The sequence below is a fragment of the Zootoca vivipara genome, chromosome 4 (genome assembly GCF_965207765.1).
Source record: "Zootoca vivipara chromosome 4, rZooViv2.hap1.1, whole genome shotgun sequence".
NCBI lineage: Eukaryota > Metazoa > Chordata > Lepidosauria > Squamata > Lacertidae > Zootoca > Zootoca vivipara.
In genome coordinates this window covers 60,597,818-60,620,982 of record NC_142587.1, presented here as the reverse complement: position 1 = coordinate 60,620,982, position 23,165 = coordinate 60,597,818, and the positions used below count along the sequence as shown (strand labels likewise).

At 39.5% G+C, this 23,165-nt stretch overlaps 1 protein-coding gene across 2 annotated transcripts in view; it reads left to right on the top strand.

The window, feature by feature from the left end:
* The window catches only part of GBE1 (1,4-alpha-glucan branching enzyme 1), a 162,434-nt gene that overhangs the window by 40,686 nt on the left and 98,583 nt on the right, over positions 1-23,165 (top strand). For both annotated transcript variants that reach the window (XM_035114821.3, XM_035114820.3), the window contains exons 2-3: positions 1,268-1,437; positions 9,051-9,166. In XM_035114821.3, the coding sequence (XP_034970712.2) occupies positions 1,268-1,437; positions 9,051-9,166 (286 nt within the window). The remainder of the gene's footprint in view (positions 1-1,267; positions 1,438-9,050; positions 9,167-23,165) is intronic.

Below are 23,165 nucleotides of genomic sequence, written 5' to 3'. Positions count from 1 at the left end.
TTTTTGTACTACAGCAGATTCTGCTTCACTGTGTCCCACTACCCACTTAAATACAAACACTCTGCTCCTTTGGGATGGGAAACTGCAATGCAGATGGGCAGTGCTTCTGTTTTGGGGTTGCTAGTGACGGTTTCCCCACAATGTCCTGTACCCTTTGCCAGAGACTGGATTCACGTATATTGCGGCAACTTGTTTTCTCGCTGTGCTTTGACCTTTTCCCCTCCAAAAGTGCATAAATCGTCTTTCCCCCACCTTTTTGTTTGACTTATATTTTATGCATTCAAATTAAATTGCAACAAGCTTTAAAATTCTATCACCTGTCACACATGTTTGTTGAGAAAACAACTTTTATATTTAGAGCTCTAGATAGCGAGAGAGTGTTATATACTGCATAATAAGAGAACTGACTATGGAGGTTACAGAAATCATTACACTGTTTTGATGCATGATACCCCATGGGCAAATTTCCCAGTTGTAATGTTGGGGTTTCTATGTGTGGAACAAGAGCATTATAAGAACATGCCCACTATCCTCAGACTCTGCTTCTTCTGAAATTCTTACTGGCTGTGAGGTAAATACCCGCCTCTGGAAAAAAAAGCTGTTGGGGAGCCTTAACCTTGCGAGTTAAAAAAAGTAGTATAATCAACTGGAATAACGAATAAATGAGACCTAAGGACCCTCTTAATACGATGTCTCTAAAGTGACTCTTTCTATACCACAGCTTTAAATAAACCTGAGACTGTTTCCCAGCAGTGGTATTTTCCCCCAAGGTGTAATATCTTAGTTGTCACTATGATTGATGTTTCCTTTGAACAAATGACCCTTTTAAACTAGATAAAACTGAGTATCTTACAATAGAGGTGCCATGCTCTAGCTTTTGTTTTATGAAGAAAAACTGTTTCTCAAGGAAAGTGTGGGATGTTTTGGTGGCCATTTGCTTTAGCATAATGATCCTAGTATTTTGAAAAATTAGCCTTTTAATAATTGGATTCGGTGGAGTGCCACATAGCTGTCATAGTGAATAAGAATTCACTCCATCAGTTCAAAGCTACTAGTCACAGAACATATAGTATTCTTATAATGCCAGATATACCTAACTTTTAGAGTTTAAAATTTTACGATCTGAACATTTGATGATGCTTAAGAGGAATACTGGGACTATCATCTAATAGACTTGACTGAACAAGTCCTAAAATGGGACTTTCATTGGCAGCTTTACTGAAATTATTTAGTAATACTTTCCTTCATTGCATTTTTCTGTTGAAAGGTATAGTCTCTTCCATCGCATCTTGAAGAACATTGAAGAAAATGAAGGTGGCCTTGACAAATTTACAAAGAGTTACCAAACATTTGGAGTCAACAGATTTATTGATGGAGGATTGTACTGTAAGGAATGGGCTCCTGGGGCAGAAGCTGTGTTTCTTACCGGAGACTTCAGTAAGTATTTCCAAGCACATGTTTTATGTCTTATCCTCTGGATGCATCTTGGAGTTGATTCTGTTTTTATGGCTATATTTTCATGGCTCTGTACATTAGTTCTTTTAAATAAAGGACTGTCAGCTTCAGCGCTAAGTGCAAAATTCTTTGTTGCCAGGTTATCACTACAATCTTAACAGTACGTATATCAGAAAACGCAGTTCAATGTTGAGAGGGGAATGTTTGAGTGAAAAATGGGTGGCATCCACTGATGCCCAGCCACTTGCTTAATGGGAATCCACTTGCTCAATGGGATGTTTGGTATCTCTTTTTTCCCTTCTCAGGGGGATTTTGGTGGGCTGCCGAAGAAAGAGAGGAAGGAAAGCCCCATTGCGCAAGCAGGTGCCTGCAAGTGCTATGTTTGATATGAAGCTTAATTTATTTCATACATTTATATGCTTTTTGAGAAAGTTTCTCCACACAGTGACTTTAAAATTAAAATGGTATCTGAAGAATGCTTGTGTGTGACATAAATTGGGATTGTTTTAGAAAGGTTGCTTGGTCCCATGTGGTGGTAGTGTTGTCAATAGTTTTGGACAATGATTGGGAAGACCCAGGTTCAAATCACTTACCGTAATTAATCATGAAACACACCAGGTGAACTTGCTGGTTCACTATTTGTCAGTCTTACCTGGCTCACAGGATTGTTGTGAAGATAAAATTGGGGGTGGGGAGCGACACACCATGTATGCCACCTTGAACTTCTTGGACGAAAGGCAGGTTGCAAATAAAATGTTAAATACATCTAGACATATTAATTTATAGCTTCTTCTCTAATAAGAGAAAATAGTAATTTTTTTTAAAGTATTCCTTTGAATGACTATTTGGAAAAGATGGGACTGCTATTGGAAATACATGGCAGCAGAATCCAACTGACTTCGAGGTCCTTCACCTTTTGGCATGTAAGTGGCACAAAGGCAACAGAAGTGACTTCAAGAAGTGCCACACCTTTCTGGGAATTTTATTATTTGGACTAGAGGTGTCTTAAGTGTAGCCTTCTAGTACTCTCTGTTCAGTTCTTTGGACTCTGCAAGGCCACACCCATTTCCCAGGCCACATTGGCTCTGCTCTGAGCCCTCCTTAAGTCCTTTGGATGGCTGGAATGCATTCTTGAGCTGTGGCAATGCCTCTTGATTGATGTAGAACAGAAAGATGTTCCACCTGAAGGAGTTGGCTTTCAATAAAAGAAAAGGCAAGGAAAAGAAACCCTGCAATAGGGAGAAATAAGAGTAAGGTGAAATCCTATGTTTACTCAGATATAAGTCTTATTGAATTTGGTGGGGCTTGCTCCCAAGTAAGTGGGGTTAGGACATAAACCTATGGTGGCAAAACACATATTATATATTACTTCTCAAGCTTTCTGGCAATGTGGATGGAGGTTTAAATGGAATGAGGTAAACTAAGAATCACCACTGAAGACAGCAATTGGAAGTTGCTGTGAGCAAAAGTAATAATATGGGCAGACCAGAGCACAAAGCATTACAATAATCAAGATGTGAAATATTAAAGGTCAAATAAGCGTTTTGAAGTTGAAACAGAGAAAGGAAAATATGAGCTTGAGCAACACTGCTAAATATAAAAATGACAAGATTTGACAACAGAATCAATTTGGTGGAAAGAGAAAAGTCAAAAATTGTACTAAGACACTACATGTAATCAAGTTTGTGGAACATAATTTTCAACAGAATATATATGTTTGTGTGAGAGGGATTTTTTTCATCCTAAATAATCAGCTGTTTGACCTATATTAAACTTCAGGTGGCACTGAGGTATGCAGACAGAAGTAGCCAAAGGATGGTCAGGAATGTAGTAATGATTAGCAGTAGAAAAAAGATAAGTAATGTCGAAAGCTGTCAGCATAGAAAAGCTACTGGAATCTAAAAGAGGAAATGAATTTTTTCAATGTGTGAAAAAAGATGGATCACGAACAATGGATCTGAAGATCCCCCACAGACTGAGTAGAAGAAAAGAGAGAACTGCTGGCAAATGCTGAAAGCATATAAAACATAAAATATAAAAACAAAACCAAGTGAAAACTCCAAAACGCTAGACTAAAAAGAAATGTGGTGAAGAGAATCAAAAGCAGCATCTATACTGGCGAATAAAGAATCAAAGGCCATGATTCTTTCCTAAGAGATTATTACTCATGAAAAAGGTCTTACTAATGTTTCCAGGTTGAAGAGACCAAAAGCCAGATTGAAATGGGGGTAAAAAAGTTACTCAAAATATCCTGAGACAAATAGATACCAATCAATCAACAACCTGATAACAATACAGACGAGTACTAAAAAAAAAAAAATCTCTTTTTTTGTAGAAGGCATTGGTTGGGAGGTCGACAGGGGCTTGCATAAGGAAGGAAACTTTATATAACACATTCTGATCCTGCAGGGTCAACATGTAAAGCACAGTCGAACTAAACTGAAATTAGAAAGTTGATAGCAGAAATTAGATGTACTTGGCTTACAGTCGGCAAACTTATAAATTACTCTAAGAGCTTGATGTGCTTATTTTCATTCAATAACTGGCTGACATACTCTTAATTTGAGTGTCTTAATTGATTTGGGTTTCAAAAAGAGCATTAAAAAATATTCTAGTGCCAGAAAACATCTCTCAGATAGAACTTGTTTGCTGTGCCTGTCGTGGTTTACAACAAATGAACCTTATTGGTTCCATGCAATAGTGCTAAGTGTTCAGTGATCAGATGCTGAGTGAAGCGCTAGTTTCATTCAGCTACTAAGTGTGCATCTGCTATTGTGAATCCCAGTATATCCTGGTCCAAGAAAACAACAACTTGAAAGGCAAGAAGAAGTTCACCATTGGTCACTCTCTCCATATATGCACATGACATGCTATATCACTTCCTTTGGCTATGCTGATTGTAAGATAAAATCTGATCTTTGGTTTTCACACGTAACCTTCCAGTTTAGTACCGTTAGCTTTGCACTGAGATGATTGGACTGGACGCATTTACATTTTTATTATGTATGTCAGTCTTCCTCCAGGGTGACCAGAGGCAAAGAATGTGGATTCTGTACCTCTTAAATAATTTGATAGAAAAAGGACATTTGCCAGATTCTGCATGTCATGCAAAACTCTCCCCAATGTTCTTAAATGGATTGAATGCATCTCTTTATAAACTTAACATCACTACTTCAAGATGCTAATAAAACTAATCAGTAAGATGTCTGGACTGACTCTTCCTTTAGTCTTCTAGATGAAAAATTATGTCAGTTGCCCTATATATCTTATTCATCATCAGTCAAAGTAGAAGATTTATTCCCAAGGGGGCAGTTAATGGAATCAAAAGGCCTAAGGAATGGAAGTTGTCATTAAATGCAGATGGGTATTAGTAATATTCCCAGGAGGAATTGGGCTGCAAAATCCCTAAGACGTAGAATCAAGTTGCTAGTGATGTGCTTGCTTTAATATTATATCTTTTTCACCTACCTTTACATTTCAATTATGTTAAAATACTTCAAATTTAGATTGGTTTCTGTTTTTATATTTTGTACAGCACCTAATAGGTTTTAGGGGCTTTGGAAATAAATCAAATTAAATGCAGAATTTATTATTAACTTGGGAGCTGCTTGAAACTCAGAACTGAGTTTCTAGAAACTAAGACCTAGAATGCCAGATTCCTTTTAAAACTTCTTTTACCAAGTAACTGTGCTATGGCACTTCATTATGAGCAGAGAAGGTGTACCAGGGCTGGAACTAAACCAGCCCCCCCCTTCTGTCTCTCTAGAGGTTCAGTATTTGTCCTCTTCCTGTTCCTTTTGCAGGGAGAATTGCTTAGCTTCCATCTGCCCATGACACTGCAGGATGAGAAATAAGTGTGTGTGAGTGAGAGAGAGTACACACCACCCTTTATTTTAACTTTCATTGTGGGCCTCCAGTTGCGTTAAACCAAACGTCTCTTGACTTACCCCAAAAAAGCCACTCAAGACTATTAAAAGAACATTCACAGCATTACGATTTGTCAATTAGTAGTTTTAAAAGCTTTGTAAATCATGTATATGAGGCAATTAGTAAGCTGAAGCTCTGATACGAGAGGCGGTATTGACATTATAGTTTCCTGAAAAGCTTCTGGTAAATGACACTGAATATTTTATTTACACATTTTATTGCTTAGTAACTAAGGGAGTACAAGCAAAATATCAGTATCTTAGAGTTTGCCACTTCACAATAAAAGTCTTGTTCATGTACCGTATATTTAGAACCTGATAGATGGTTTAAGACAGAACCCCCACCCCCACCCTGGTACCCTCCAAATCTTTTTTGACTGCACCTGTCATCTGCTCTAGCCCACACAGGTGTGGATTATGTATTTCAGACTAACTATGTATTTCAGTCTAATTGCATAGAGCTTCTCTAGCTGCTGTTCATGAACGCATGGCTGACATGGAGAAACTTTACAAGATTGGCTCAACTACATAGTGTGCCGAAAGCTAACATTATGGCCAGTTGTGTAGATATAGTTCCATGTGGAAGTCACATTCTCCTGCAACTTCTGTGTCGGTTTCCTAAGAAATTGTTCCTGAGTGGATGTGCGGGCATGTATGCTAAAAAAAGGCATGAATTGGAATGTCACATTATTTGACACTTGGCAGTTTCCCCCTTTGAATTTTTATTGTATTGAAACTTTAAGTGCTGTTGGTTTCATGCCAGTGAATCAATGCAGTTTTCTGTTTTCTGTTTCTTTTAAAAAGGCAACATAAAGTATTTATCCTCTACCATTGGATAGCCTCTTGGGAATCTGTGATATGACATTCATACTGAATTGGTAGTTTGGGGAAACCCTGGCCCCATGACTTTAGCATCATGGGGATGAGCCACAGCCTCACACACTTGCCCCCATACCTCTCTTTCTTCAGCGGCAGTTTGGAAGCTTCTGCAGCTTGCTGTGATATCTCCAACTTGTACAAACTTAACTATGCTTTGTTGAAACAAGCCCACTTCAAACCATGCAAACCTGCTTGCAGCTGTGCTGCAGGAGCAGAGAGGAATGAGCAGACATTGCACACATGAGCTGCGGTGGAGCACTGGGTGCATACACAGCTACTAACTAAATGCAGCTTTGGCATGCAGATTTTGCTTAATATAGTCAGTTTGAAATATGATTACTGGGCTGGGTTGTTGAGCTTGTGAGAAATTGAAGTTTTCAGATGGCGCTGAGGAATAAGGGTCAGCGCCCATTTCCTTTCCTATCAGGATAGCTGGGCAGAGGAGAGAGGTAATAGTTCTCCCAGCCAAGCAGAAGCTGCATCTTGGAGACAGATTCTGCTTGCCTTAGATCAGGTATGTCCAACAGGTAGATCATGACCTTACGGTCGATCACGGTGGCGTTACAGGTAGATCACGGGATTAATCCTGACCGATCCCCCCAAAAAGCTCAGCAACTCTGGCCACTCCCCCCCCCTAAATAAAGCTCAACCACTCCTGGCAATGACAATGGGTATATCTGCCAGTCTTATTATAGTGAGTCTCTTGGTAACTGGACGTGCCCACCTTAGTCTACCCAGCAGACTCCAGTTGTCCTCTCTATAACTTGCTGGATCTCCTCTACATTTCAAACAGCTGCTTGTGAGCCCCCCCCCTGAAATATATCACTTCCTCTATACCATAATCATCATAATCATCATCATCATCATCATCATCTGGCTGGGTTTCCCCAGCCACTCTGGGTGGCTCCCAACAGAATATTAAAAACACACTAAAACATCAAACATTAAAAACTTCCCAAACAGGGTTGCTTTCAGATGTCCTCTAAGAGTCAGGTGTTTATTTCCTTGACATCTGATGGGAGGATGTTACACAGGGTGGGCGCCACTACTGAGAAGGCTCTCTTCCTGGTTCCCTGTAACCTCATTTCTCACAGTGGGGGAACTGCCAGAAGGCCCTTGGAGCTGGACCTTAGTGTCCCGGCTGAACGATGGGGGTGGAGATGTTCCTTATTGATTTATATATCTCCAGCCTTGCTTCTTGCCTGCAAAAAACCTATTGTCTGTGTGTTTGTGAAATGAAAAATGTAGGTACTCTTAAGCACACACACACACACACACACACACGAGTTGCTGACTATATTTACAGTATGTAGATACAAACTTCCAATGTGACTGAAAACCTGCCTTTAATAAAGGTGCTTTAAAATACATTGCCAGATCTCAGTCAAGCAAAATGAACCAGGCATGAGTTGGAAGGCCATTGAAATGTCAGTTGGTTAGATGGGTTGGACTAACATGTCCCGTCCCCCGTCCCCCACACACATGGAAGACCTGCATAGGGTTACAGTTGAATTATTTTGTAATTGTACTAATTCTATTGCATTTTAGTGCTGCAAAACCTAATATACCTAGTCCCAAATACATGTTCTGTTGATGAAAATGCATTTCATCCAGAAAAATGAGGGGGAAACCTTCGTCCCATGTCATAATGAGAGAGAGGTTAGGAACGGAAAAAGAAAGCTTTTTGCAGCTGTCTGTATAGTCATGGCAGTTGGGTTCAAATGAACTGATAGTGGACGTGTATGGGGAGAATCCTAACATGTTCACAGATAAAGGAAAAGAAGAAAAGGAACTACTTCAAGAAATGTTAAGAAAGATCAGAGAGAGAAGATTGCATTTGGCAAGGACAGAGTCTCGGGAACAGAGGACGCAAGGAAGAAAGAATAGTAAGATCAGCTGTATCAGTGATGGCAGAAACCTCTAAGTGAAATACAAAGAAAAAGTGCCATCAGTAGAATGTGTTGTCACAGATATGCACGAAGACACTTTCTAGTGCAATAATCTGGGCAAAATCTAGACTGAAAGGAATCAAGTAGGGAATTGACAAGCCGGAAGTTGAAACACTGAGAGAATGTGACACATTCTAGGGATGGACAGGAAGGGAAGTGGAACAGGGTAATGAGTGCTATTCAGTCACAAGGGATCAAGAAAGTTTGAGGATGGAAGGCACAAGAGCAAAACCACAAGCCAATTTATGAAAATGCCAGAAGAAAACTGCAAGAGTGAACTAATACATGAATCGGTGGAATGGGCGGGGGAGACAACAGATAGCAGAGCAAGAAGGGAGCTGGGGTTTTTTTTTGGTTCTGCTGCCTACCACCCTCAGTACATTTTGTAGAAAAGTGGATGTTAATGCTTATTCTTTGTTGAAAATAATGGTCTGATAAGTAGATTGAAACAGAGGACCTATTTACTGCAGCTTTTGCCAGCCTGGTGCCTTGAGATGTTTTGGAGCATAGCTCCTATTAGCTCCAGCCAGCACAACTGGTTTCATTAGAAGAAAACGGTGAAGAAAGATGGAGTTCAAAAGAAACATGAAGAAGAGGATCAGTAAGCACTGTGACAGGTATTATCAGGGAAGTATTCAGGAAAAAGCCTAAGGAGGTAGAGGTGAAACATGTGAAAGGAGGATGAAGAAAAGAGTTTTATGCCTAAAAAAAAAACTTAAAGTAGTAAGAGTTATTGCACAGAAAGACACTCGGTGTTCACCTGTGCCCACTTTCTCATTTTACATACTAATGATGCATTTTAATACATGTTCAATATTTTAATACTTTTCTTTTATTGCAGATAACTGGGATCCATTTTCTCACCCATATAAGAAAATGGATTTTGGGAAATGGGAGTTGTTCATCCCACCTGGACCAGATGGATCTCATCCTGTGCCACATGGATCAAAACTAAAGGTGCTCGTTTCAAAATTGTACTTTTGCTCTATCCAGTCATTCTCAGTTCCTGATAGTGAAGTTTTTCCTGCTGTCTCTCTGATGTGCCAATTTATATTTTAAAGTTCAAAGGAGACTTGCAGATTCTTCTCTTCACCTACTTGGCTTCCTGTCAAAATAATATAAAATAAAGGTATCACGACACTGCAGTGAACAAAAGGGTTTATGGTGAATAAGGAAGGTGACTTTACTGCAAACCTAAAATAGCTGAATATAGTTAAGGCTTTAATAAATGTTGAGAGAAACCCAGGCAGAGGCTTACAAGTTCGTTTGTTTTTCCAAGTTACGTCCCCACCTGAAGGAAACGTGCAAATTCAATGATAAATGAATAAGCTTTGACTTGCATCCTGGGAAATGTGAATGCAGGATGTTCACAGAAGGGCACATCTTTGTCTCGACCTTCTTCCGCTTCCCTCTGAAAAGCCACTCTGGAGACTGAGTGTGGGGGACTGCTGGGGGGAAAAGGCATTGGCCAAAATTGGATGAAGAATTGAATCGAAGGAGCCATGACTGGAACCAGATTAACTGCCAGCTAAAGGCTCCATGCAACTGCTTGTGAAAGAGCTTAGAGTTTACATACTGTTGTAACAACATATTCTATCTAGAGCAATTGACATGTTTTAGCTTTTTAAAAATTATGTCTAAGTGGAATAGTTTTGGAAATACCATAGAAATGACTGTAGCTCAAAGGTACTGGGATGTACTGTAGAAGGTTCTCCCACATCCCAGGAAAGACATCAGGCAGTGATAAAGAACTGGTGCTGTGTTTTGTTTAATATGTATATCTAATACTCTGATCCATCCAACACTTAAGGACTACTTCATCAAACCCCAGGTACAGCTAGGGGGTAAAGGTAAAGGTAAAGGTAACCCCGACCATTAGGTCCAGTCGCTGACAACTCTGGGGTTGCGGCGCCCATCTCGCTTTATAGGCTGAGGGAGCCGGCGTTTGTCCGCAGACAGCTTCCGGGTCATGTGGCCAGCATGACTAAGCCGCTTCTGGTGAACCAGAGCAGCGCACGTTTACCTTCCTGCCAGAGTGGCACCTATTTATCTACTTGCACTTGACATGTTTTCAAACTGCTAGGTGGGCAGGAGCTGGGACCGAGAAATGGGAGCTCACCCCATCGTAGGGATTCGAACCGCCGACCTTCCGATCGGCAAGCCCTAAAGAACTAGAATGTCTTTCATATATTTTACTATGCAGGCTTGGATGATGCTAATATTAGTTCCATGTGCTGTGTCTTACTTGAAAGTTTGCAGCTATAAGATGAGGGACACTTCAGAACAACACAAACACACACACAATTTCATACAAGAAGATGATGGGATCCAAGCCATATTTTTATATATAAAAAAATAAGGATAAAGTTTTCCACAAATGCAAATTAATCTTTTGAAACTTCACCACTCTGGCACATGCCATGATGGCTCTAAAAGAAAAAAGTGGAAAAGGGTAATTCAGAAAATGCTGGTATTATTTTATTAAATAGAGTTTTACCCCACCTTTCAGGGTCTCTACCTGCAGAAGGTGGCTTACAACACAACCAGTGAAAATAACAACATACTATATAATATCAAATTATTTAAAATAGCAAAACAACATTAGTGGGTCACTTGAAAAGAAAAAGGCAAATAAGGGCAATATGTTCTTAATGCTTGGATGTATTCAATATTAACATTAACTATTTTCAGAATATTGATGATGGTTGCAGTCAGATATCATAATGATAGCCCAGCTAATTTATAGATTTTATTATAGACTTGTGGGTAAATGATAGGAATGTTCTGGTTTACTTTTAATTTACATTGAGCTGGAAAAAATGCAAGAAATCTTAAATGAGCTGTAAACTTTTACTATCTTTCAAACTGTGCAGAAATATTTAATAATTTAAGATGCATTGAATCATTGGGTCAATTATCATATAGTGCATTACCAAACATTGATTTAGTAATATTTGAAATAAGTCACTTTCTGCTCAAGAACTAAAAAAAATTGAGCAGCCTGTGCAAGAGTAGTACTGGGGACCTTTAATTTAGAATAGGGCACTGTGCATTTTCCATATGAAAATAAATGAGGAGCAGAGGTCATAAACAAAGTTGGTTTATCAAAAGTCGTGCCTCTGCCTATTTTAAATTCTCCATACAGACTTCCCATTTTCTCGCTTAAGGGCTAGACCAAATATGCTGTTAAAACCCTTGTTTAAGATGAATTTGTTATTTTTGTCCAATCGTATTAACCTTTATAAACCAGCTGAGGTTTATTCCCTTTAAATTGTTAGCCTTTAGAATAGGTTTATCAGCTACTGAAGGTGACAAGTTTCTGTCACAAGATGTGTATCTGCATGAGTGAATAAAACAGCTCTCACTTGGGTTCAAACAAAAGCTTACCTTAATGTGTGTGTGTGTGTGTGTGTGTTTATACACACACATTTGTATACAACAAGTTCAGTTATTCAAGTGCCAATCATTATGTAGCAGAAATGGCACCACCATCAACACACTAGGGAGGAGATACCAGCAGACTTGGGAAAGACTTCAGAAGACACTCAGTGATGACTGAACATGCTCTCAGTGGGCATCAAATGTTGATGTTTGCGGGGGGAGTGGGGTTATGGAAACTAGAGGGGACAGGGGACATAGACTTGAATCTCCTGGAAAAGGGTGTGCAGGCTAGCTTGGCTGCGATCCTCAACAGAAACACACCACTCAACAACTTTTTGTTGCTGTTCCAGTTATTGTGACTGAAGTCCATATGCTTCCGCTATGTTTATCTTGGAGGAGTTGGAGGAGTATTTTGAAAGCTGCCTATAGAGGAAAGGGATCCATATGGTTTAAGGAAACCAAGACACATGCTAGAAGAAAATGAGAGTGGTGTGTGACGGTGGGGGTGGGGGCTGAAACCTCCTGAGGTCTATCAGCTAATCTCAACTCTTTCCACACTTTGAAAATGAGAATTAATTGGGCTCTGAACATGAGCAAAAATCTGAGTAAAGAGCACACAGTATAAACATTTCAGACCTGTATTAGTCTGAGATTATTTGTTACGTTGGCTATCCTAGGGAGACTTTGTTTCCAGATTCAACATGTTAATGACCAATATGTTTCCATTAGTGCTCCACTGATATAGTGCTTCCCTTATTTTGGGTAAATGAGGTGTGGATTGTGTTCCTCTTTCAATTTAAGTACGGGATGGTTCAAAAGATTTCTCTTGGTTAGTACCAAATTAATTGTATGAACATCTAGTTTAAGAAGAATTAGGGTTACTAAAGTTACATCTTTAGAAATAAAACTCTTTTAGCCTTTTAACAACTTCTCAATTGCAATTTTCTCCCATTTATGGTGCAATCCTATACTCAATTACCTAAGTGAAAGCAATTGAACTCTGTGGGGCTTTGAAGCTTTGCGCTATTAATTTATTCTGATTAATACATATGTTATGATTTTATTTTACCTTCAAATTATATGACTGTGTGGTTATATCAGTATTTATGAAGATTGGAACAGATGGCCATAATGGTGTGGTTTAATATAAAGAACTTGCTTGAGATAAGGGTGTGGATATTTATGCTTCTGAAAGCTGCTTTACGTGTGAAATGCACAGTAGCTATTTGGTCTTCTGGAGATTCCAGTAAAAATGGACTAGGCATGCAAAAGACCTAATGTGTTGATCATGATGTGTGTACATGCCTGTACATGTGTGCACGCACACACATATAGAATTGTAAAATGAAATAATGAGTGGTAGTTGATGTCACACAAGGTCCAACAAATTTCTGCATTGCCTTGCTGGTAATTTCATTTCCCAGAAGGTGGAAGAAGCAACAAGGGGACTATCTACCTTGGACCTGGTCTTCACCAACAGGGAATAATAATAATAATAATAATAATAATAATAATAATAATAATATATTATTATTATTTATACCCCGCCCATCTGGCTGGGTTTCCCCAGCCACTCTGAGCGGCTTCCAACAAAATATTAAAATACAATGGTCTGTTAAACATTAAAAGCTTCCCTAAACAGGGCTGCCTTCAGATGTCTTCCAAAAGTCTGGTAGATGTTTTTCTCTTTGACATCTGATGGGAGGGCGTTCCACAGGGCGGGTGCCACTACCGAAAATGCCCTCTGCCTGGCTCCCTGTCACTTGGCTTCTGATCAATTGAGCTTCTGATCAAAGGAACTGATCAATGTAGTGGATGTACAGGGAACTTTGGGAGCAAGTGGACATCCTGTCTTGGGTTTCCTGATACAGAAGGCAAAGGAAATCTCAGTGTAGTCAGGTATGCACTCTGGACTTTAAAAGGGCAGATTTCAAAAAGCTTAAGGAACTACTGGGTGAGATCCCATGGTCAGAAATACTCATAGAGAAGGGGATTTTCTGATGGTAAGACCTAGGGCCTTTTTTCAGCTAGAACTTGCCGGGACTCAGTTCCAGCACCTCTCAGGTGAGCGTCATTGGCATTATAAGATAAAAGGGAGGCATTAATAGTGAGTTTTCCCCCTTAGAAAAATAGTTCTGGTGAGAGCTGTTTGACAGTAGAATGGATTCTCTCAAAAGGTGGTGAATTCTCCTTCACTGGAGGTTTTTAAACAGAGATCTTGTTTGTTTTTATACATATGTTAAATGATTAGTGCTTTGTTGAATTCATATAGTTAAATGACTGAGGTTACCAGTTAAATATCAAGCATGGATTCAGAATTGTCTTCTGAAGGTGTCATGGATAAGCTCCTAATGGGGAATTTTCTTTTGATAGCTGGTTTTATAATTGAGTTCTGATGAAAATCAAACAAAAAGAGAAGTTGGCTCTTTCATTAATTTTGTGTTTGTTTAAAATGTACTGCAGAAGTGGTTCTAATTTGTCTTTCTATAATGGGGTGTGTGTGTGTACCTAATCATATATCTGAGGGAACAAATAACACACATTTCTCTGCTGTAGTCACCTTCAAAAATACCTGTGCTTAACTCTTCTCTTTTTTTGGTACCATCTTCTCCTTTGGTATTCTAGTTACCAATGCTACTAGGGTGGATTTAAAGAGAATCGTGGTGCTATGGAGATAGGAATCGGCTTGACTCTCAATAACTAAGTTCACTAGTGATCTTCAAGAATAGGAAACAGGACAGCCCACAACCTAACGGTGATGAATGGACCACTTGTATTTCATCCATGTATTTGGAACTGGCACCCATTACGCTGAAGCTTAAAACATGTAAGGTCTCTCTTCAGACACACACTAAGCTAACAATGGACATTTTGCTAATGTTTGAAGTAGTTATCCATTAAAATGTCAGTTACCAATGTTCTATCACACTCCGACATGGTCAGGGAAACAAGCCACAAGGGCTGATTTACTCAGATAGGGTCTTTTTGTTTTCCATTGAGCTCTAGGAGGCAAAGATTGAAGACCCAAAAATCTGGTATTATGAGGGGAATGGACCATATTGAGCACCTCCAATTATATTCTGGGATACATGCATTTCCTCCCTTCCTTGTAAGTGAATTGTTGTCATTGCCATCTTATGATTGCAACAACTCTCTGAGGACACTGATGCATTGGGGGAAATGTTGAGGCAAATGGGGAAATGCTGCTTCCCTCTCCCCTGTCATACTTAACAGGCCAGGCTGAAGTCCTACACATGGGCTGCTTAAATCCCAGTGGTTTCCATGAGATTTGGGTAGCTAACTGAGCAGTGCAACAGCTCAGTGAAGTTTATTTGTTCAGTGGGTTTATTATGACAATTTTAGTTTTCACTGAACCAATTTTAGATCTTTGACATTGTTTCAAAGCGTCCCCAGAGGTCTAAACGTACAACTCAATTTAAAAATTGTTCCTTTCCCCTTTGTATTCTTTTCCTAAATATGAATTGCAGTTACCTCAATTGCTGCACAGTTGTGGTTTTGGAATATTCCGAATAAATGTTTAAAAATCCAAATTGTACCACATATTACTGAACTTAGTACCTTTTTGTATTTTGAGATATATGCTGTAAATCAACTTGAGAAGAATTTTGCTTTTGAAATAAAATAGGTAACTTATTAATATTAAATAGATAAATACTGTAAAATGCCATGTAGCAGGGCAGTCTAAAGCTTTTTCTAGGGCAGTGGTTCATAGTTTGATTGATTGCATTTATGTGCCACTTTTCATTCAAACAAATTGCAAAGCGGCTTACAAACAATAAATAAGAACAATAAAATACTAGAACATAATAGAACACCTCAAATACAACTTAAGTCATAGAATGATTAACAACTCATCAGTAAAACCATTACAAATCTTCACTAGAACAATAAAAATCTATAAAACACTTTAAACAAAGCAACAGTTCTATGATTCTACAGTATGACTCTATGAACATAGAGCATGAGTATGATTTGGGAGGTGTGAATAGTTGTGAGAAAATGTATGAGCTACCCTCTACATCACTTTCTTCTCCTCTCTCTCAATCCAGCATGAACCTAAATTGGTTTGCCTGAAAATAAAGCACCAACCTGGTTTGTCCAAGTTAGTGATCAACTAAACGTTTTGGTCTCTCCTAAGGCATTCCAGTGCTGTTAAGCTAACAATATCGTAATCACATACACTTGATTGAAAGCCGTTTTTAATTGCCAGGTTTTCTAATATTTGAATTTCACTCTGGCTTCATTATTCCTAAACTGAAAACAAGATAGGCCATGCAAAAGAAACAGTTTGTCTGGCTTACACTAGTCACAGCTTAAGACTTTCTTGTTTTAAGAAGCACACTGTTATAAAGTATAGACTACTGTATTTGTTCCTCATGTAGGCTATACCTATACCTAACAACATTTTTTTAAAAATGTCTTTTGCAGGGTCTAACTACACATGGCCCTAATTGCATCAGTTGTCAGCACACCATGTCCCCCCCCCCCAGTTAGTTATAGACACAGGGATGATATTCATTGAGAATGTGAGGAAGGAGATTTAACACTTGGTACGACCACAATGACCCCAGCCATTCATGTGCTGCAATTTGGCTTAAGAAAAGGGGTCTCACTGGTTCCACTGGGTGTTTTTCTCACCAAGGTGTGTGGGGATCTTTATTGCTATGATGGGTGGGAGCTCAAACCTCCCCTGCATACTGCACTTCTGATAAACATCACCGTTACCTAATAAGAAGTAATACAATAGGTGCCAGATGCCTCAGTTGGTAGAGCATGGAGCTTCTTAATCTCAGGGTCGTGGCCCAACCTTGGGCAACAGATTCCTGCATTCCTGTGTTGGACTAGATGCCCCTCTTCCTTCCAGCTCTACATGTCTATTATTCTTTTTAGTTAGGCTATTATTCCTCCATCAAAGAAATACTTCCTGTTTAGAACTTTTATTTCGAATATAGTAACTCTAGCTGAAATCAGATTTAATCTTTCACTACAAGTAGTACCACTAATAGAGTGTTACTAAGGGGTATATATTATGTTTTGTGCTATACTGTAAAAGTGTTCATTTGTAGTGAAAATGCTTACTTCAACAGGAAGCTGCAGCAAATAATAATAAATGTTGAATTTTGAAATTTATATAAATAATTTGCCATCTCACCTTAACTTTGCAGAATCTTGCTTGCTTTATATCTTTCAGCAGTTTCAGTTCTACATTTGGGCAACAGGTGGAACTTCAGCCAAAAGTTCCAGAAAGGAAGTCTGTCACTAGTTCATTGTCCTCATTGGGGAAACAGTGGCGTAATTTACTAAATGGATCCAGATAATGCCTTTTATTTGCTTGGACAGCTATCACAAGAACAGTATCAAGGGTATTTATTGTGAGGATGATAATAATGTCCGACCTCTTTTGGGGGTTGTTATGAAAATGAATGGTACAGAATTGGAACACTCTTTTCACATTGACAGCCTGACTTGCAGCTCAGTTAAGCCAAGGTACTTGGAGTTCAGCCAATTTAGTCCCAGTTGAAGTAAGTGGATTTAAGTGGTAGCAAATCTAATTAGGTTGCGGGTTGTGCTACCGAGGTGGTGTATTCATAAAGTGATTGGATGTCAACATTATATGTGCAGTTTCTTAGAATAAAATTTGGATTATAATCTTGAGGATTTTTGAAACAAAAGAACTGTTGATAGTTATAAAATCTTATTGCTGGATTATATTGTATTTATTTAGCAATGTGCTGCTATTCTTCTTGTGTAGAGTGTGTGGGTATCTTGTGTTTGCCCCTAGACCCAGAAATAAAGGCGAGGGAGATAAAGGTTTGAGTAAGTAAGGCCACAATATTTTTTAAAGTGGATCTCCAGTGAATTTTATGCTAATCTACCCAACTCCTTTTCCAGATGTACCCAATATCCCTCAAGTAAACCCAAGGAGACTTTGACTTTGACCCTCAGTCATTAATATTGTTCCTTTATAATCATAGGGATGTATATAATCTAAGACAGCATTGAATATAATATTAAAGCAGGATCCTGTAGCACAAATTGTCAAGGATTTGTATGTTGGAAATAAATGACCTGTACAGTGGATTGATATTCACAGGTGCTAGACCAGTGTGCAGAGGAAAGGATAGGCCTGATGAGAGTCAACAACATGAGACTGAATACTGATAAGACAAAGGTGCTGTGGGTGGCTTTCCTGAGCTTGGGAATTAGGGAGCTGGTCTGTTCTGATTGGGGTTGCACTCCCCCCCCAAGCAACAGGTAAATAGCATAGTGGTACTGCTTGATTCAAATATGTCATTTGTGGCCCAGGTGTCAGTGGCAAGGAGTGTCTGTGCTTAGCTTTGGCTGGTTCACTTGCTATGGCCATTCCTGAATATCCTTACCTCAATAACCCACACTTTAGGGACCTTCCGGACTAATATAATGTGCTGTATGCAAGGCCTCCCTTGAAAATGGTCAGTAATCTGCAGTTGGTGCAAAATATGGCCAGCAGCATGTGAAAGAGAGCTAGTGAGAGGACCATGTGTCTCTGAAACCTTGAACCGTCTTCCTGTGCTCTATGGGGCCCAATTAAAAGTGTCCACAAAGTTTTCTAAGACAGTTTTGTTCATCCATAGGTTTGAAAGGTCAGTGAGATTCCACCGCTTGTTGCTAAATATTACGGTAGTGCAGCTGTTAACTGGAAGGTTGGTGGTTCAAGCTCAAATAGGGATGGTTCTGGACTCCTGCATTGCAGGGGGTTGGACTGGTGACCCTCAATGTTCCTTCCAACTCCATAGTTCCATGACTCTGTGTTTCTGTTTGCACAAAAATGAATTTTTTAAAAAACTAGTTATAGAGAGGATAATTCTTGAATGCCATGATCCAAGTCTGGGGAAGTACTCTTTGGTTAGACAACCCCAGCAGAGATTTAAAGTCAGAATTTATGCAGAAAAGTAAAGCATGGAAATATAGGCTGTTAGACCTTTAAAATACGCCTTTTAAAGTGAATCCCAAAATGTCCCTTTAAAAGGTTTCTTTCCCTCTTCCTCCAGCACAGGAAAAGACCATGTTTGGTAAGTTAACAAATGGTTTACTTACAAACTTTCCAAAGGTCAGGTTCATGTACTTCAGAACAGTTGCATAGGCTGTAAAGCTTAGTGGTGAACTTTCCTAAATTATTAGTATAGGAACTCAGGAATATCATATGAGAGCATGTGGATGAGTTGGAACAACCAGTTCAAACCTCTTCACACATTGAGCTTCACAGGTAGACTGGAGAACAAAGATTTTCCCTAAAGGTGAGGGGAAATGGACATAGCTAAGCCGACAAAGGTCCGTATAGTTAAAGCTATGGTTTTCCCAGTAGTGATGTATGGAAGTGAGAGCTGGACCATAAAGAAGGCTGATCGCCGAAGAATTTTGAATTATGGTGCTGGAGACTCTTGAGAGTCCCACGGACTGCAAGAAGTTCAATCCTATCCATTCTGAAGGAAATAAGCCCTGAATGCTCACTGGAAGAACAGATCCTGAAGCTTAGGCTCCTACTTTGGCCACCTCATGAGAAGAGAAGACTCCCTGGAAAAGACCCTGATGTTGGGAAAGATGGAGGGCACAAGGAGAAGGGGACGACAGAGGACGAGATGGTTGGACAGTGTCCTTGAAGCTACCAACATGAGTTTGACCAAACAGCGGGAGGCAGTGGAAGACAGGAGTGCCTGGGGTGCTCTGGTCCATTGGGTCACAAAGAGTCGGACATGACTAAACAACTAAACAACAAGAAGAAGCCCGGTAGCACAGCTTACTCTATGGTTTTAACCCTTTCATGCATTAATTAGACTTAAGCATGTTGGTTAAAGCTATGGTTTTCCCAGTAGTGATGTATGGAAGTGAGAGCTGGACCATCAAGAGGGCTGATCGCCGAAGAATTGATGCTTTTGAATTATGGTGCTGGAGGAGACTCTTGAGAGTCCCATGGACTGCAAGAAGATCAAACCTATCCATTCTTAAGGAAATCAGCCCTGAGTGCTCACTGGAAGGACAGATCGTGAAGCTGAGGCTCCAATACTTTGGCCACCTCATGAGAAGAGAAGAATCCTTGGAAAAGACCCTGATGTTGGGAAAGATTGAGGGCAGTAGGAGAAGGGGACGACAGAGGACAAGATGGTTGGACAGTGTTCTCGAAGCTATGAACATGAGTTTGACCAAACTGCGGGAAGCAGTGCAAGACAGGAGTGCCTGGCGTGCTATGGTCCATGGGGTCACAAAGAGTCGGACACGACTAAACGACTAAACAACAACAACAAATGTTGGTTATATGAGGCTGGATATCTATATTTAGTTTTAAATGTTTAATTTTGGAATTGATTATATTTATGATTTCATTATGTTTATGACTACCGGTAGCTCTAATGCTAATAATCACACGCTAAGCTAAAATCATATTAAAACACATGCTGAGGGGAACTATTTCCTGTTTAGGTGTGTGAGATTTTGCAAATTCTTTTTCCTCCCAGTCTAATATATTGATTTGGGGAAAGTGATAGGAAAGATGGAAGAAACAAACTCTTTCATTTTTTTTTGGGGGGGGGGAGGCTAACAAAGTGTCTCTTGAGAGTTTTCTGTGAGCTTGAGAAGAATAATGAAGCAAGCCATGGTTGGGGAGGATTGCCTGACGTGCTCACCCTCTTCACTAACAGGTGTAGGATTACTAGCACAGCTGATAATTATTGCCCACAATTATTGATAGAGCTCTGTTACTTTAGTCCATTTGTATTTATATATGTTTTGCTTTCTGCAATCATGATCAGACATTTCATTTAACACAGGCCAGATGCGAATATAGAGCTGGATTCATGTTTTTAATGAATAGAGCAGTAATGACACATAAGGTGACATTTAATACAAAAGTAAAATGAGAGAAGTTACTGGTTTTTAATAATTCACTGGAATGTGTTTTAGGTGCTTTATTGAAATGGAAAGACTTTGTCTTTCTACGAATGGAGTTATATCTCCCTCTTTTGGAAAATCAAGGCATGACCTGTTTTAGAGATAAGACTTAGCTTCCTTGATTTAAACTCTTTTTCATTTTCTTTATACAGTACAAGTAGGCAGATAAACTTGCTTGACGGCAGGGGGGGGATGACTAATTTGTTTTCCATCCATTGACATTTATATTAAATATTTAATACAGGTCCAAATGCAAATAGGTAGCTAACCCTAAAATATCAGGGGACTGTGTTAGCAGCATCTGGATCATTGGAATTTCCATATGGAAATGTAGTCGCAGGCTTCTTTTTAAATAGAAAGTCACTGTTCCATCGGCTGTTCTGTGTGTCTTTCCCACCACAGCTTAAATTTGTTCTTGAAACTTCCTTCTACACCCCCTCTATGTTTCCTTTTTTGAAAAAAAAACATGAATAATTACTAAAGAAATTATTACTAAAGAATTACTAAAGAAATTATTACTAAAGAATAATTACTAAAGAAATAAATAATTATAAAGCTTGCTAATATGATTAGCTTTATTCATTAATTGCTTAATAAGTGGGAACTTATGGGAACATAACTTACTGCTAGATTCACCACACTATCCCCATCTCTGCCACAGAGAGTTGTATCTTGCATCAAATCAACATTGCTCCTACTCTTTGTGCTGGTGGGAGAAGACTCAATATGGTGGAAGAGCAATACCCAAAGCACCACTTTGGTGTTGGGATGTGGTATGGGAAGGAACTGGCTGCCACACATCCTGTGCATCTCATCCTGATGGCCAGAGGACCATAGAATGCTCTGCAGCCTCAGGCAGCTTGTTTTACATAGGGTATTGCTGCAACACCTAGATATTAATGTTAACAATTTTTCACTCTGCTGCTTTGGTATTTTGTTTAGGTTTTTTATTTTTATTTTATTGATCCTTAGTATTCATTTACTCAGTTATTACCCTCCCTTTTATAGATAGAGTAGATATAAAAGGATGACTTATAGGACTCAACAACATTAAAACCACAATCAAAAGTAATCAAGCAGCATCAGTCAAGTATAAAAATGTCAGCAGCACTAAAAAATAATAAGAATAACTCTGTGGGTCTTAACAGACAAATAGCACTAAAAAATAATAAGAATAACTCTGTGGGTCTTAACAGACAAATACAGTTTTGTCCATGCCCTTGTCCTTGCCAGACGTGAGGGACATGGCAACCCACTGGGATTCCAAAACCAGTGTCACCTCCCAAATAGCCTCAGTTCAGGGTTTTATAATACCGGTAATAGTATTGAAGCTCAGGAGGTAGGCAGTAGCAGCCTGGGCAGCAGTGTAGGCAGGGCAGACCTACAGATTTAGAAGCAGACTGTAGCCCCCTTTTCTCATTATTTCTGCTTGTACAGTGAACATGTTGACAGTGACAGGTTCTGTCATTTCTGTCTGCACACTGAAGTGTCCATCTGTATCTTGAGATCAGGAACACTTGGAGCCTGCAATGATCTGTTATCTGGACATGATGCTTTCTTTTCAGCTTGGTAACTTTCACTGCTAACTCCACCTCTCCTGTCTGGCAGGCTGCACCCCTGAACCTCCATTAGGCACAGCTAGGCTTTGCCTTCTGAACGACCAGGAACCATCCGCTGATATGCCAGGCACCACTCATTCACTCCCAGGCTTAACCACTTGCATCTGAGAATCTTGGTCATAGGCTGCACCAAAGGGGACTGTGTGCCAGTTTTCAATCACCATCATTTCTGTTATAGAGGTGTTTGTGTCCCGATAAAGGTTGACCCAGGTTTTAATGTGCGTAGTCCAGAGAACTAAGGCCTTAGCCTCTGGTGACTGATTCTTGCTTCCAGCAAAGGGGAGACAGCACCTTTCAAATTACATTTGGAAGTGAGTTACCTTTTTCATTGCAGTTATGCTTCGGCTTGCTAGCCTCTTGCTGTTGTATGTTGCTAGGTCATTTTATTTATGTTTTGTGCTCAAAGCAGTTTCTGGGGGAAAAAATCAACAGATGTGCACATGAAGAGGAGTTCCAACTGGTAAAAAGAGCTTGTGTGTGATTCTGCTGATAGCAGCCTCATTCTGCAGTTAGGTTCCTCATTGTACAGAGATTGAAAGACAGGAAATATGGTTGCCAAGCGGACTAAGCGGACCAAACCTCTGGAACTGGTGAGAAATCTTCAGGCCACAGCCTAGGATTTTATCTTCATTATCTCATTTCAAATATGGTGTGTGCTCCCTGAATGCTCAGCTCAGTTTCTCTGCATTGTGTATTCATCAAATCTTGTGTCTCGCACAAATGTCAGGCTAATGGAATGCTATAAATTGCAGAGGATAGAGATAATAGCTTCTTATATACTGTCCTTGTAAATAACCAGTCTCTCTGACATTTGCATATTTATATTAAAGCTGTTCCACTCAAACAGTATTTAGCATGATGATAGTCTCTGATGTCCGGTTGTATTTTAGTCACTTGCTCAAAAGTCACATTTGCCAACAGCTATTTTCAAGTGACTGCATGCCAAGGTGGTTTAAAAAGTGGTTTGTAGGGTAGCAGGTGTGTGTGTGTGTGTAATCTGAAGTAGGCTT